General features: G+C 42.0%; 1 protein-coding gene across 2 annotated transcripts in view; it reads left to right on the plus strand.

The window, feature by feature from the left end:
• The first annotated feature begins 4,059 nt into the window (after positions 1–4,059).
• Positions 4,060–16,525, plus strand: part of CMTM8 (CKLF like MARVEL transmembrane domain containing 8) — a 35,628-nt gene continuing 23,162 nt past the window's right edge. For both annotated transcript variants that reach the window (XM_071429952.1, XM_071429953.1), the window contains exon 1: positions 4,060–4,432. In XM_071429952.1, coding sequence (XP_071286053.1) covers positions 4,262–4,432 — 171 coding nt within the window. In that variant the 5' untranslated portion in view covers positions 4,060–4,261. The remainder of the gene's footprint in view (positions 4,433–16,525) is intronic.

Raw genomic sequence — 16,525 nt, forward strand, 5'->3', positions numbered from 1 at the left:
TTCAATTGGTATTGATTTTATGTTCTTTAATTTTAGGTGCCCAAGCTGCAAAACAAAACAAGCTTCATGTTCAGTGACCCCATGTACAAAAAAGGATTCTCTATGGATTTGCCAAATAATGGCTGTTTTGAAAATATGAGCATCTCACCTATTCTCTCTTTGTTGCAGCAGCATTGGAAAATCCAGGTATCTCAGTCATGAAAACCATCTTTTCTTTGTGAAATATGGATTCCTACACAGAGACATTTGCCCTGATTGATCATGTGCCTATGGCACATGTTACTACCAAAGTACAAATCAAGTATTTCTGGTTTGGGTTAGTATAAATCAGCTTTTCCATATGGTTGTAAACTGCTGAAGGGTAAAATATGTTATAAATTATTTACTTGAATACTTTTGTAGCTCAAAGCCTACACTTTGCTAATTCTGAAAAGCCAATAGGAAATTTCCAATCATTTCTTGATTTAATGCTAACTAAAAATAACTCATCCTCAGATTATTTGCACAGTAGGATGTCAAGGGTGAGAATATTTGTCCTGGACATCTGACATAAATCCCCGTTCCTTGTGCGAGACCTGGGTTTTATGGAAAGTACAGTTCCTTTCTTGCTCTCTTCAGATTAAGTTTCCTTAGCTTTCTTAGCTCACTCAGGTGGTATAAATATAGTAAATTTTTTGTTTGGGGTGAAACCTGCTGATAACCACTGAAAAATCTCACTCATCTTTTATATGTTAATGTGTTTTACTTACCTAAAAATAGTCTGAATGAGTTTCACATTTGAAAATTCTAGGATTTGGGAAGGGGGAAGGGAAGCTGTATTTCAAAATCAGAAAAACAGTTCAGGAAATTCCAGTCAGCTCCACTCCTTGGACCTGTGAGTCTACTTTAATTAGCACTTCCAGCTGGCCAGATTGTTGCTAAGAAAGTAGTTCTAGAGGGCTTGATCAGTAATGTTAAAAATGTTGATACCTCAGGATTTGAGAACAAAACCAGCTTAAATGGAAGACTCTGTTAATTAGATAATGAGACATTCAGGAATAATCCCTTTACTGAGAAACCTGATAATACCTTTATCCACTATTCTGCTTTTACTAAAGCATTTGCATTCACCACATTGCATATTTTTTTCCTAATCAGACTTTACTTCCTTATAGCAGTTGACAAATAAGAGGCTACAATCTTGACTGGTGTTTAAAAGCCTTGCCGATCCTTCCCTTGAAAGGTTAATTTAAAATAAAGAAAATGGGCCACCTTATTCTCTCTTGGTAGTTCTGTAATAAAAGGTTGATTGTTCAAGCAGCAGCATTCAATTATTCTGTTTCTGATGCTATCTACATGTAAAAAAATCTAGCTAGGCTTAGCTGGTCCCTGAAGGCTTTCCAGTTCTAGCCCTCAGTGCAAGGATGCAAAACAAAAAAATTAGAGCCTCACAATTAACATTCAAAATGTCAAGTATTATGTTGTCAAGTTAAAGAATGAAATTTGCTTCCAGGAATATCAGATACAGAAAAGCTTCTGGAGTGTTTACCCATTTTTTAGTGAAACTCATTCTTTGAATATGTTTGCTGGAGAAAAATAAGCTAACTAGGGAAGTCAGAGTGGCAGCCAGTGTTCAGAGAAATTGCCCACTAGTGTAGCCCTCCAGTTCTTGTTGAATTAATCATGATACTAGACCTCTACAACAGACATTGAAAGTGTACAGTTTATTAATAGAGCTGAAGCAGAAAAGAATTGGTTCCCTATCTGTGTTTTTATTTTACTTTTTTTTCTCCCCTACAGGAGCTGGGATGCTCAAACAACAGATGTGCAGACCAAAAGCAATGAAATTTACTGCTCTGATTCTGATAGCTGAAAGAAAACCAACACTGACCCTCAAGAGTTTAGGGTATAAATAAAGAGTTTTAGAATTATGCATGAACACTGAGACCAGTGAATAACATCCTGGAAACATGGTGAGAATATACATCTAGTGTAAAATAAACCGGCTCTCAAAGGGAAAGTGATGTGAATGGCTCAAACAAAATTGAAATTGAAACACTGAAATTAGTGTTAATTTTGATAGCAGCATGAATTTTAGCCCCACATTTCCTCACTTTTATTTACTGATCTTCTAGGTGGAAAACTGAAAAGACAGGAATCTCTCAGAGAGGAAAATTGATGCAGTTACAATGGATCCTCACAAACAGCAACAGGGGCATGGCAAAGCAGCTCTGGCATTGGAAGGAACCTTGGCAGTGCTGAACAATCAGATAAAGCGTTTTTTACTTGCAAGCCAGTTGAAGCAGGCCTCCAGACAGACCAGTGCACAGGTGTGTTCTGTACCTTTAAATATCAACTCTTATATAAAAGAAAGAGATAAAATAGGAACACAAAAAAGCCCATAGTCCTGTTAATGTCACCAACCAAAAAAAAAAAAAAAAAGGTTTTGCCAAAAAGTATAAAATTCCTTGTTTCATGATTAAGGAGTTGTGTTCAGTGGTTTGAGTGTGTATTAATGGTCTCTTTTTTCCTTAAAAAAAAAAAAAAAGAAAAACAAAAGAAAAAAGATGCTATCTGTATATCTTATCATGTCAAGTGACAGGCATCGTGTTATGATGACCTGCAGTTCATGTTTGCAAAACTCTGCCACATTTCTTCTGCCATCTTAAATTAAAAAGTCACCAGTGTCTAAAACATTTACATTGAAAGGCTTCACCAACTTGCATATTTTGACCTAATCAGAGTATACTTCTTTTCCTAGTCAGAGTGTAAAGGGCATGAAGGCTCCACAGAGCCTGAGCCAAGATACACGTTCCAAGAAGCCCATGGAGCCTGTACTGTGACACACACACGCTGTGAGTGGAGGCACAATAATGCACAAGAACAGTTCCTTTGGGTAATTCATGTTTCCTGTATTTCTGGGAGAAACTCTCCCATACTCCTCCTCCCTTCCCAGCTGCTTCAGTCCCTTGCTGAAAGGTAATACCACAAAATCCAGCCTTTGTTATCCAGTGGGAGAGCAGCAGTAAACAATTCAAGGACAATAGCCACCAGACATGTGGAAAACACTTCATTTTTACTGAATGGCCACAAAATCCTTTGCTAATTAGAGTTCCTGAATGTTGAAAATAACTATAACCTGCTTGCTTATTGTTGAAACCCCATGGTTTTTGTGGAATGGAAGATCTCTTTAGAAGCTTTTAAAAGATCCAGAAGTGTTTGGATTTGTTTTTTTTAATGACACTTCAGACTGGAGTACTGAAAAATACAGGTTAAGGGACAGCTCAGCACTGCCATGGGTAAATAATGACTTCATACTTTACATTTCCAGTGACTTTTAGGGCATTTAAAAGTCTTTTGCGTTGTTCAGTCTCTTGGTTATTTGGCGGACCCCAGCAAACCCCCATTTCCAGCTCTGGGAGGGCTGTGTTAGCTCCTAGACTCCCGTTCCCCGCCCGCGGCACTTCGTGGCGGTTCCTCTCGCAGGCGCTGGCTGCCAGCGGGGAGAGCCACCTGCGGCCCCTGCCAGCGGGGACAGCCACCTGCGGCACAGCACGGCCCCTGCCAGCCTTTGGGGCCTCTGGAGTCGGGGGTGACAGCCACCCGCGGCACAGCACGGCCCCTGCCAGCCTTTGGGGCCTCTGGAGTCGGGGGTGACAGCCACCTGCGGCACAGCACGGCCCCTGCCAGCCTTTGGGGCCTCTGGAGTCGGGGGTGACAGCCACCTGCGGCACAGCACGGCCCCTGCCAGCCTTTGGGGCCTCTGGAGTCGGGGGTGACAGCCACCTGCGGCACAGCACGGCCCCTGCCAGCCTTTGGGGCCTTTGGAGCCGGGGGTGACAGCCCGGAGCCACGATGACGGCCGGGGCATGAGGCTGGACCTTCCAAGGGCTGTGGCACAGACAGCAGTGGCTCAGCCTGGCTCCTCGGCCGCACTGGAAGCAGACGGGATCCCGAGTGTATAAAAGTCCGCGAGGTCAGAGATGGTTTTGAGGAGATGGTTTTGAGAGGGGACGCGCTTTGACCCTCATTCCCTGGCGCTGGGGAAGCCTCGCACCGGGCAGCGCTGTCCCGCCCCGGGGGCAGCGGCGGGAGGGCTGGGCGGTCTCCGGGGCGGGCGGCCCCGCTCGGGACCCGCCTCCCCGCCCGGGGCCGGGCGCCGAGCACCCTCCTCCTCCTCCTCCCCCTGGCCCAGGCGGGGGCTGCCCGCGGCGCCGGGGCCACACAAAGCGGCGAGCGGCGGTGCCTCCGCGCCGCCCGTCCGGCGACAGCCGCGCCGGCCATGGAGCCGCCCGTGCCGCCGCCTCAGGAGCAGCCGCCGCGCCCGCGTTCGCACACGGTCACCACCACCAGCAGCTCCTTCACCGCCAACCTGTCGGCCAGCTCCAGCACCCTCGCCTACGACAGGGAGTTCCTGCGCACCGTGCCCGGGCTCCTCATGGTGACCGAGATTGTGAGTGCCCCGGGGGCGCGGAGGGGCGGGGGAGCCTCGGCCGGCGCTGGGATGAGGAGGGGTTGGGGTGTCCCTCAGCGCATCACCCCGTGCGGGTCCCTGCCCGCAGGTGAAGCGCGGGGGAAGGACGAGCCCGCGGAAGCAGGAGCGGCTCCGCGGCGGGGGCACAACTGTCCCGCCTGGAAACTGGAAAAGGAGCGCAGGGCACACGCGGTCTGCTCAGCCTCCCGTGGTATCTGCGGTATCATCTCGTCCCGTAGCGGAAAGACGAGTTTTGGCAGACAGGGAGCTGAGTTTTGGAGACTTTTCTGTAACCACATTGGTTGTGTATGCTTTGCACTTGATAGCACACGAATAGTCATGATGTGAGAGTTTATTAAACAATTTATCTTTGTTTCCTAGGTCAAAAAAACCCCCATTTCCTTACATTCTTACTGCTTAGGTACACCTGTGCAGAGTAGGAGATGAACTGCTGCCTTTTGGTCTTGATAGTGAATTTTTTTTTTTTTTTTTTTTTTTTTTTTTTTGCAGGTAGTCCATAAGGTGTAAATGAACATACAGAGGGCCAGGCAGTGCTAAATTCGGTCACTTGCCTTAGTGGTAGGCACTGAACAGCACAACGCCAGGATCCCATTGCAGGCCTGTGTGCCCTCAGTGTGTTGAGCCACAGATACTCAGCATCTCTTAAAAATTACGTGTTTCATTCCATTCATCTACACTATTCATAATTAAGGGTCTTTAAAAGCTGGCTTCTCCAGCTAAGTTTTTGAGTTTCCTGTGTGAAGTTTTTGTTGTGCTGAAGCTTCAAGGATTAACTTATCAGATCACATTCGTTTTCAAGGCTTGAAAACACTGTGCTTCACCAGAGCAGTGGAATGGCTGTTGGTTTTGCTGACTTCAAAGTAAAAATAACCAGGCAAAGCTTCAGGCTGGTGTATGATGTGGGACCTCTGGAAGGAGCAGTGCCATTGGAGAGGGGATGCACGCTGAGATGCCAGATTGCTGTGGAGGCCGATAGTGATGAGGCTGTGAGGTCAGAGCCTGCTCCCAGCTGGTGCCCTGTGTGCCAGTGTCTTTGGGAATTCTGTCGATCTCTGGTAGATAGGTGATTGTAGGCTTATTTTGGCTGTTAAATACAGGAGATGCTTCACCGTCAAAGCTGTGGTCGATCTGTGAATAAACAAGTCTTTGAAAGAATAGCTGCTTTCTTTTCCACTCTTTTTCAGTTAGTAATTACAACGGAGTTATGTACCTTTCTAGTACTTTATCTGAAGAGTGATCCCACTGCAGATTGTTACAGAGATGCCCAAGGCTTTTCCAGAGCCCTGCTGGAATGTCATATATTCATCCTGGCTGTGAATGCTGGATCAGCTGCACTCACATTGAGCTACATGGCCACAGGGCATGGACAGGCTCTTGCTTACTCTTTGTTGGAAGTGTGCCTTCTAGTTTGTGTTGACAGGTGATGTCGTGCAGCTTACCTTTCTAAACAGTGATGATGCTTTTTAGAGGGATTTTGTTTCCTCTCAGCCGTTCCTAACTCCTGGGATAATTGTAAAATGTGAAATGAGCAGTTCCTGGCCAACTCAAAGGAGCTAATAGAAGTCTCTAATGTAGATTAACTTTTACAGGTTTGCAATGGTGTATTTGAGAGAACAGAGTACAGTTCTGATATTAAGCTGAAAGGTGTAGGGCAGGTCCTACAGAAGTGGAGTACTGATAGATAGTCCCTTTAAGGAAATACTTCTAATTCTTAACTCCACTTATTTTAAAGCAGCTAGGGTAGCTGTTCTTTGGTGAAATTAAAGAAAAATATATCAGTGAAGACCTTTATATGGAATTAGCTGAAAGAACCCCAGTTACTAAAATCAAATAGTGAGTTTATATGTGTTTGTATATATATATATATATATATATATATATATATATATATATATATATATATATTTGGCATTGGGTTTTGGTTAAACATTTTCCACCAGTTTGGTATGTTCTTTTTTTTTTTTTTTTCTGAGAGAAAATGTACTTTAACAGAGCATGACTAGAGATCCCAAGATCTCTACTTCAAAATTTGCTGTGCATATTCAGCAGTACTGGAGCTGTGTACCCTAAATCAGCCTGTTCTGATTGCTGTGCCTTGCCTGCACCAATTGGCCCTTCAGGATATTTCTGACCCTCAGTACTGATGCCCCAACTTATAGCATGATCCTTCTGCTAAGGATTTGCAAACCTGTAAATAAGACCAGCATGTAATTCAGTCTCAGGAGTTTGCAGCCTGGTAGATCTTTTCCAGTCTAAACTCTGAGCTCTGAAGGACAGCTGCTGTGGTAGAAGCATCCCTTTGCTTCTGGTGCCCCTTCTCTGGGACAGCTGTGACACGGACAGGGAAGAGGACTGGTTTTAGTCATATCTGCTATCTGTGTAGCTACTCATCTGCCAGATCCCATGTCCATGTTAAAGCTGAGCTAGGGGCATTAAACAATAGTGGTAAATGCTCCGAGAGTTTGCACTCTCAGAGTGGGGCTGCATAAATATTTGATTATTGCTGCTGTCAGTCAGCAATGTGCATGCAGCAAGAGGGGTGCAGTCTGTGTCTCCTGGCTCTGAAACTCTGCTCTCTCCTCTGTGTAGGCAAAGGGCAAATCTGTGTTATTCTTTGACCAAAGAGAATGGAAAAGCAGAAAGTTACCCCATAAATGAAACATTCCAGCCCCTTAAATGGAGGATCTTGATCAGGTTTTGCTCCCATGTCCCTGATTTGCATACTGTGAAGATGAATTAACTGCTGTGTGGGTTTCCATGTGTGCTGGTAACCAGCCTACATCTGCACTGAGGCTGTGGTTTAATGGCACAGTAAATTCAGCTTAACAGTTCCTACTAAGAGATTCTTTGTAGTCGTGCAAAGCACTGGTCTGCTATTAACTCAGTCTCCTGTTTCAAATTTGTTCAAAATGAGTTAGCTTTATAAAGACAGGTTTTATGATGGATCAGGTATTATCCATCCTTTATGTAGCTGCTTTAGAGCCTGTGTAAATGTGGGATGAGGCTGACTGTGCCTATTCAGCAGTAATAGAGTTATGTACCCAAACCTGGTTAATCTTAATTCTGTAATGCTTTTTGGTCTAGCACTGCATACATCCAGCATGAATGAGCTCAGAAATGCAGCCTGAAGTGTAGGCTAAATTACCTGGTGCTGACAGATTTCCATTGCCTTTGATGTCTGCTTCCATGACCAGAGCAGGTGCAAGGTTTCCTGCAACTCACTTGGAAAGAGCTGGGGTCAGTTCATTTCAGTGGAAAGAGCAAAGTGGAAAATGCCACTGGGTTTCTGAGAGGCCTTTGGAAACTGGCATAAAACATAACTTTGGTGCATGGAAGGCTGTCCAAAGCACTTATATACAGAAGTAGTGGTGCTTGCTGGACAGGGCAGGGGGTTCTCTCTGGAAACTTGCATTTACTGGCCTTAGTTGGCCATTGACTCTGCAGGTTAATTTATCTGCATCTCTCTAACTTCTCAGAATGTCTCATCCATTCATGGAATATCTGTACTAATCTTTGTAAGGAGCACTGAGATCCATTGGTGGAAAGTAGCACAGAAGATGTAAGTGGTGTTACACAAAGTCTTTAAATGAGAAAATGAGATGTCAATTGCCTGGGTTGACACTGAAGTAAAAATACATCATATAAAGTAATTGATACTGATTCCTACAGTGTAGCACCACCAGTCCCCCTGGAGGATTTACAGTTTCAAAATGAGCAAGTATAGCAATTTCTAGAGATATCTTTTGAGTGTTTCTTTTCTGTGAAATGATGGCCCAGAAAAGCTACATTTATCTTCCTGGGACTTTTATGGCCAAGAAAAATGATGGCAAGTGATACCTTCTCAGAGCTTTAAATCAGCTTCTCAAGTCAAGCATTATGGATCACTTTGGGGAAGTGGAGAGTTTTGTGGTTGCTATGGATGTAGTTATAAAAATATTTACTTTCTAGCAGGATGACATTGATCTCTTCAGATTGTTGCTTCATACCAGTGTGTTGCTAGATGGAGCCTCTTGTAAAACTTGCACTACTGATTTTAAGGCTTGTGATGGCTATTTGACCTTGACAAAAACAAATACTTCTATAGCTTGGAAAGGTTTGGAAGGTTGTTACTTTGCTGCTGCTGCACTGAGATCTTGTGATGGCATAAGTTTTAGTTAATTGTATTTACAGTTGCATTTCTTTATGCTGTTCCGTGCACATTATTCTTTGAAATGCCCAGAATAAAATAGGTACTTGAAATAGAAGCCTGATAGGAATTCATTTACTTTATTAGCACCACATAAAATTGTGGTTCAAATTTATGTTTCTGGACAATAAAAATAATTTTGATCACTGGTTCATTATTCTTCTTCAAATGTTAGACCTTTGCAGGTTTAATTCATAAAGGAAACATTGTTGACTTTGTTTATTCTAGTAGACTGATGACCCTCAGAATATTAAATAGATATTGAAAGTTAGGTCAGATCTTGATATTGATATTGACGTTGCCAAAACCAGAACAACTGGAAATGTGCAAGTGTTTGTTTGACAGACTTTTCACCTTTGTCTTTTTCCTGAGAGATGCATCAAACTCATCTACTGATATTCAAGTGTTAAATTAACTCAGCAATAAAGCCATATTCATGTTAAGAAAAACAGAAGTAATACAGATGGGATGATCTACTGTGAGAAAGCTAAAATAAAAAATTTTACTTAAAGCTCTCCTTGCATTTAGCTTTTTCTTTTAGTCATACAGCCTCTCTGACTGCAGTTCAAAGTTTTGTGTGTATTTACCATCCTCCTCCTGCCCTCCCATTTCTTGGAAAAGCTCAGAAGAATAGAGCAGAAACATGGAGGGAGTTCCAAAGAGCCTCTCTCCTCACCTGAGTGGCAGCAAGACTTTCTCTTCTTTCAGGAATAGTAGTGATGTTTTACTTTTTTCTTATAGTGTGATTTTTACTCCGATCATAGCATTTCTGCTTGCAAGTAGTTGACAACACTGAGCTACATCCTGACATGTTGAATAAGTGCTTTGCCTGGAGGAGATGTATACAAGCACCATCTTAATATTATTCACTTTGAATTACTGAATGGAAAAAACCAAATTCTGTAGTGACTAGTCAGTCACTTCATCCAGCAGCTTCATGCTCCTATGCATGAATAAGAAAACACACAATACCAAGTCTCAGCTCTCTCCTTTGGTCTTGATCAGACAGAACTCTTGCTGAAGTCAGGTTTCAGTTCTGCCTTTTTTAGGTGCTGTTGTTTCACTGCTAACCCTTAGCTGTCTTTAGTGTACTGAATACACACATCTATATGATTTCCATCTTCCTTTAGGATCATATAGTTATTTTAAGTTCTGTTTCCTGTAAGGTCTTTGGTTTCCTGGACAAGATCAGGGTGTTTCCTTGGGAAGAGAGAACTGTTTGGGGGACACAAGAAAACAGAACCTTTTGAACATGCTCCAAGTGATGATAGAAACAGTGTTAGGGCTAAAATGGTAGGAGGGTGAAAATGCCTCTTAAACTGAATGAAGATATTTTACCAAAGGTCAAAAATGCAAAATATTCTCAATACGTCAGAGTTAAGGTACAACACGTGTGAAATGTCTTTATCTCTTCATGAGAAGAATGCTTTAAAGTCATACTTAAACATCTCCTTTGTTGTTGGGTGGATAGTGAATATAATACAAATCTCCCCCCCCCCCCCCAAAACTCTAGAAATTATTTTTCTTTTGTGCCTGCAAAAATTCTTACGTGCACAAACTTATTTTTAAAAAATAAATAGATAATTTGGGGCTTCAGTGGCCTGTGTCTGTATGACAGTGAAATGTGCAGTCCTCCCATTATTCCTAATGGAATAGGCAGAGCTTTCCAGGTGCTTAGCTTTAGCATGATGCTGTGGCTGGGTGTGAGTCCTATGTGAGGGTAAATGCTGAGGGGGCCATCATGGTCTGAGGACAAAGGTCAATGATGTAGTTGTAAAGAGACTGTGACTGCATTCCTGAAAATTGCCTTTTTCCAGATATGCACAAGAGTCCCAAATCCCTGGGTAATCATGCTATGGGAAGACAGTGATAATGCCAGATACCTGATAATGATGGAGACACCCAATGGTGCATTTTGTCCTAAAATTAATTCAGATCCTGGACTTGTCTGCATCTCTTTTCTTTGTGGTTGTTCATTTGTTGTTCAGTTGGGATTGTTGGGATTTTTTTTTCTCCCATTGTGTTATATTCTTTTTTTTTTCTCTTTCTGCACTGTCATTCCTGCTTTTTTGTTTGTAATTATTTATTATACTCTGTTAAGACCACAGATTAGAGGATCTTGAAATGGTGTATGCCTATCTAAGAACCCCTGTTTTCCATGCAGTGTATGATGAAGAGGTGTATTTGTTGGCAGCATAGTCAGAATGTGAGCAGAAAAAGGACACAGAAAGAAGTTGTCTATGGGTCACACCAGATTCTTGCAAAATCATTAATGGCCCCAGGTTTCTGAGTCCATTAACAAAATGCTGCTTCCAGAGCAAAAGCAGATGCCTTTCACTCCCTGCCCTTTGGATGGGAGCACTCCTGTGTACCTGGGGAGCCCACTGATGTATCTGCTCTGTTCTGTGCTCTGAACCTCCTGTGTAGTACCAACAGGCAGGGTTGGAGCAGAGGTGCCTGAAAGATTCTTCTTAAAAAGAAGAATCTCAAAACCACAGAAAAACTCCCTTGGGGACTCTGAACCCTTCAGAATGGGAAGTGTGGAGGGAATGATGATGTTTTGTTGTTTGTTGATTGCCTTCTCATTCAGCCTACTGTTTTTTCCTGTTCTCTTCTGGGAGTAACAGTGCCATATATTTAGTTTATAATGGTCATGCAGACATATATGCATATATATGTGTACACATACATTTATATATCTATAAATAGGTTTTAGCTTCATTTTACTTTGGATAAAGTACATATTGTATTGTGTGATATTTCTGCACTTTTTCCCCTTTGAATTCCAGAAAAACAGCAGAAAGTGTGTCCTTACAAAGAGGACCTAGCTCTTTTTTTTTTTTAGTGTCAAACAGCAAATAGCTTTTAGCATCCATCAGGCCTTTGGCAAGGTAGTTCTGTTCCTGTGGCCTGAGCCAGTTCCCCATGGAAGCTGCTGGCACTAATTCACCTGCCTCTGAAAGGACCAGATCAGGTATAAGGCTCTTGAAACTCCAGTGAAGGAGGGACTGAGTAAGGAAAGAATCAAGTCGCTGCTTTCAGTGGCACCTGGGACTGGTCCAAGGAAAGTTTGGTGTCATGCTTATGTTAATGAACTTAAAGAGGCTGAGCTCTTGGTTCTACACACATTAATAAGGTATCCAGCCTTTGCCAGACCTCTTCACTGCACAGGCTTGGATCAGTCCTGGGCGTGACTGCATTTTTGCCAAGCTAGAGAACAATACTGAGTGTTTACACTGACCATTTTTGCAAGCTGTGGGTGTGCAGATGACACTGATGCAAGCACAGGTTTGCTGAGAGAAAAATCTTCAGAGCAAAGCAAAACCAGTTTCAACAAATTGGTGTTGTTAGAGGCATGCAGTTTGTTCTGGGCAGCCACAATGTTTCTGGTCTGATTTAAGATGTGATAAAACCAGATTTTGTAGAACTGAGACAAAGTAAGTAGGTGTGGTAATAATCAGTAAGGTGTCAGTCTCTGGATATATCATAATCTAGTTATGAAGAACAAGTAAATTGCAAACATCCCAAGCAGGATCCTGGAAAGAGGCCATGTGGGAAAAGCAGCCTCTCTGATCATACTCTGGTAATCACTTCTGGTCTTTGACTGGTAGCCTAATGTGCACAACTTGAAAGGAAATCTGTCAAGAACCTCTGCTTTATACCAGAAAATAAGAACAGTTTGTATCATTAGCTTTAAATGTGGCTGCCATGTCCAGGCCTGAATTTAAATAAATTCAAGGTGACACTGTCTTTGCACAGATTCATTTATTTAGCCTCAAAGTTGTGCAGCTGCTAATAGGCTCCCTTTTTTTAATCTTTCTTGGCTTTCTTCTTTTTTTTCTTCTTTTTTTTTCTTTTTTTTTTTTTTTCCTGTCTGTCCCTTTAATATATATTTTCGCATAGGTTCTCTGCATTCAACAATAATGGTATTCCAAAGGCTTCAGCTCATATGGCAGGTAATAGCTGAATGGGGCAGCATGGTTTTGAGACAACTGTAGGTGAAACTTAAAAACTGAGACAGTGTTGCAGGCAGGAATTCAGCACTGAGGGACAGTGGAAGAGGTTAAAAAAATAATCCTCTATCAAAAGGAAAACATCTCCAATGTACCTTTAAAATGATACTTCAGCTGATAACATCAGCCTTGGTTGCGCCCAGCCAGAGACAGCCACTGCAGGGCAGACTGACAAGGATCAGGTGAGGAGAAGGTGAGTCTGTGGTGATTGCCTGTTACTGCTGCTGTAGGTTGGAAAGCATAAACAAATGCACAATCGTCCTTTTACAGGATCAGGACACAGCTATGATACATGCTGGGGAGAGTGGTGCTATAATTCAGTCCTTAGTGGGGAAAAAAGACCAAAAAATGACAGCATTTGTGCTGATTTGGTATTAGTTTAATTTATAAACGGTGACGTACCTTACTATCAGGAACCCCATGTGCTGTTTCAAAGAGCTTGCATGTGTATAGGTGCTTAATAATTAACAATTAAAAAACATTATTATGTTATTAAAGTCCTGGAAATTAAGCACCAAAATTAGTTTCACCCTGGCAGTGTTGGTTTTGTATTGAATTGTGTGCAGGTACTGGAATCCAGTCAAAACTTGCTTGATTGTGGTTTTTTTATCAAGAAACTTCTGTCATGGTCATTGCACAGAAGAGCTTTTCTAGGCGTGACTGGGATATTGTGCACACAGCATTGGAGGAAGTCATGTTGTGAGTAAGGAAAGGGATTATTCAAAGGGAGAGGATGGTCTCTTGGCTAATTGCTTCCTTGGAAAATTTGATTTTTATCTTCTCCTTGAACCACAATATTCCTGTGGGATGCTAGACAAGGCAAGTAAGCCCTACATTTCAGTGTGTTCACTCTACTCCTTGTTTGCTGAATCCCCAGCTTTGGGTCTGAGTTGCAGAAAAAGCAATTATTCTCAGATGTGTCTGAAAGTCAGTAGGAGCTCTGTGTTCTGAAGATGCAAAATGCAGTGCCATAATAAATGCTGTAGGAAAAGAGTTTTCCAGAAATTTGGCAAGAATTGGCTTTTGACTCTAATTTTAGTGCACTGTCTAAAATTAGGATAGCATACTACTCTATCTCAGAGATGTGTTTAATAGTTTATTGATGGACTTGTGGGGCAACACAGATAACACAGTGTTTTTCAAGAGCCCAAATGCAAAGCTGAATTGCAGTTCTGCAGGCCATGCAAGTAAACAGGCAGAAAGCAAAATAAGGGGAAGCATTAGTTCTGAAGGAGGTTTTCCCTTCTGTTGCTGCATGCAGGTAGTGGTGTGGAGAAGGGGAAAGTATATGGTCAGAAAATTATAGGCTATAGCATAATGTATATTTAACCAAGGATAGAATTAAGATGTGTGAAGAACTCGTTTCTGGAAGTGTTGCATAGTTAGCTGCAAGTATTTCAACATGTTTGTCCCTCTCTCTTGTCCACCCCTCTGCCTCTGTTCCAAGTCCTAATTTCCCATCTCTCTTCTGCGGTGGGTTTGGTTTGGTTTTGTCTCCCTGCCTCATTTCTTCAAGCCCTCTTGCCCAGCAGCTCCAGGCAACTTGCCAAAGGCCTGCTTTGCATGATTTTCATCTGCTCTTCTTCAGGCTTGACAGAGAAAATCAACGTAGAAAATGCAGCTCCTACACGAAAAATTTGGGGAAATGTTGTTTTAGGAGAGGAGGTGTTGGGCAACTGAAAGAACAGGCTCTGCTCAGTATGAGACATCCATCTTTAATGGTTTCATAAAGCTGTGGGTGGACAAAGCTATGAAAAATACCATAGTATTTTAGAACAGTATTAGAAATACTGATAGTGATACAGTGATTTAGGAGGTTGTTGGTGAATATTGTGACATGTTTAGTTCTTGCATTCATCCAGAATGCAACTTTTTCTAAAACAAAAGGCATAAAGCAGGCTGGACAGAGCTGGATTTTTTGAGACCAACTACAATCTTGTGGTGATCTCGGTGAAAGATGAAAAAGGCTGAAAAGCTCTTCAATATAAGAGATTCAGGCTGCATGGAAAAACAAGATCCCTGCTGGAATTTCTGATTGATGCTTCAAGGCCTCTCTATGTGCATAAGCCATGTTCGTTGGACTGTGCAATGCAGTTGTAACAGTTACTGTCAACAGTCATTGCTAGTTGGCCTCCAAGCTGAAAATATTTTCCCTTCCCCATGTTGTTACTAAGGTATAGCACAGTACAAATCAATACATTAATTAGTGTTCTTTTTATTTCTCCTAATGCATGGGAAGGAGTTTGGATGCCAAATAAAATTCAAACTTGACGGAAAGACAATTGTCATTGGGAAACTACTATATTTAATTTTGGAAAACCACAATCCTTATTTTGCTCTTTTGAGTACATTTTTATATTGCTGGGACTTAACTTTAAAAGGCAGTGTGCAAGAGGAAAGTAATGACCTACTTGAAGAGATGGTTCCTCTTGTGGTGTGTTTTCTGCTTGAAATATGAGCATCCATGTAAAGATGTATAAAACTAATCTTGAACGTACAAAGCAGGCCAGTGGAACTGTAATTTAATGATGGAACTTGCCGTGAGCGAAACAGTGATAAACAGCTTATATGTTACTAGGTACAATTTCATTGTTGCATTTGGTATATTGAAAGGATTTTCTGTTTAACTTCTCAGCAAAAATGGTAGGAATCTTACCCAGGAGAATGAGGTTTCCAAGCAGTTTTTTTTCAAACTGGGAATTTCTTCCTAGACTTTGGCAATCATGAAACGTGACCAGACGCTTGTACAAAGAACTTGACATTCTCTTTATGCAGTAACAGACAACTATCTAGCAAATGTTTGCCTGAAGTAAGCAAGTCTAGATAATGTGTTAAAGGTGAGATGGGGTCTCTTGTAAAGTGTTTTACCAGCTCAAGTTAAAATTAAACTGAGTACACAGCAACAAATGAAAAGGAATTCTCTAAGGTTGGTTACATCTAATTTTCACTCTCTTATTAAGCTGTACAGTGTAATGCTAGTCTTGGGGGGGGGGTGGGGTGGGGGGGAAGAAAAAACACAAACCAAAAGAAAAATCCCTCCCCCCAAAAAACCTCCAGGAAAAAAAAAACCCAACCCACTCTATACTATGTCTGTAGTAATTTTCACTTTAAAAACTTAGCTTAATTTCAAAATGCCTCTTCAATTTAGGTCTCAGTTTAAAAAAATGGCAGTGAAGTCAACTTAAAAAGAACACTTTATTTTGACTTGTGTTGGTTGGTGTTTCTGTAGATTACATATTGCATGAACAATGCACACGAGCAAGAAGATGACCCTAAGAACTGGTGCAAGTACAGTCCGGATAGTTGATGGGAACAAAATCAGATTAAGATCTAATGTACACAAACAATATTGTTATGAAGAGAAGGTTATAATGAATCAGTTCTTGATGCTCTTACAACCTGTTGTGAATTTCCCATTGACTTCTGTCATCCCGACATATCTGCACACGAAATGAAGAGAACATGAAAGGAACATGAAAGCCAACCTACTGTGCAGTCTGTGTGCTCTAATCAGCGCTGGCATTGTTTGTCAGACTCCTCAGGACAGCAGCTCCTTCCCGAGAGTCGTTTCCTATCCCCTTGTTAGCGTTTGGTGAAGGGCGGCTCTGATGTTGCTTCCGTTCAGCGCAGAAGAAAAGGGTATGCCCAGAAACTTTCCCCACTGGTTTCTTCTGCCAGGGCCATGGATTAGTCTGATAAAAGAGATCACCTTCCTTAAGACCTTTCCTCTCCAATCCTCCTGCATGGAGCACTCACTGTCAAATTAGATTCAGATTAGAAGGAACCTAATTAACAGCTTGTACCATTTTCGTGTTGACCTATTGTGCTAAAATTGACTTTGGGAGGATAACA

Source organism: Agelaius tricolor, unplaced genomic scaffold (genome assembly GCF_023055355.1).
Source record: "Agelaius tricolor isolate 1412-34295 unplaced genomic scaffold, bAgeTri1.0.p SCAF_6, whole genome shotgun sequence".
Classification (NCBI taxonomy): Eukaryota; Metazoa; Chordata; class Aves; order Passeriformes; family Icteridae; genus Agelaius; species Agelaius tricolor.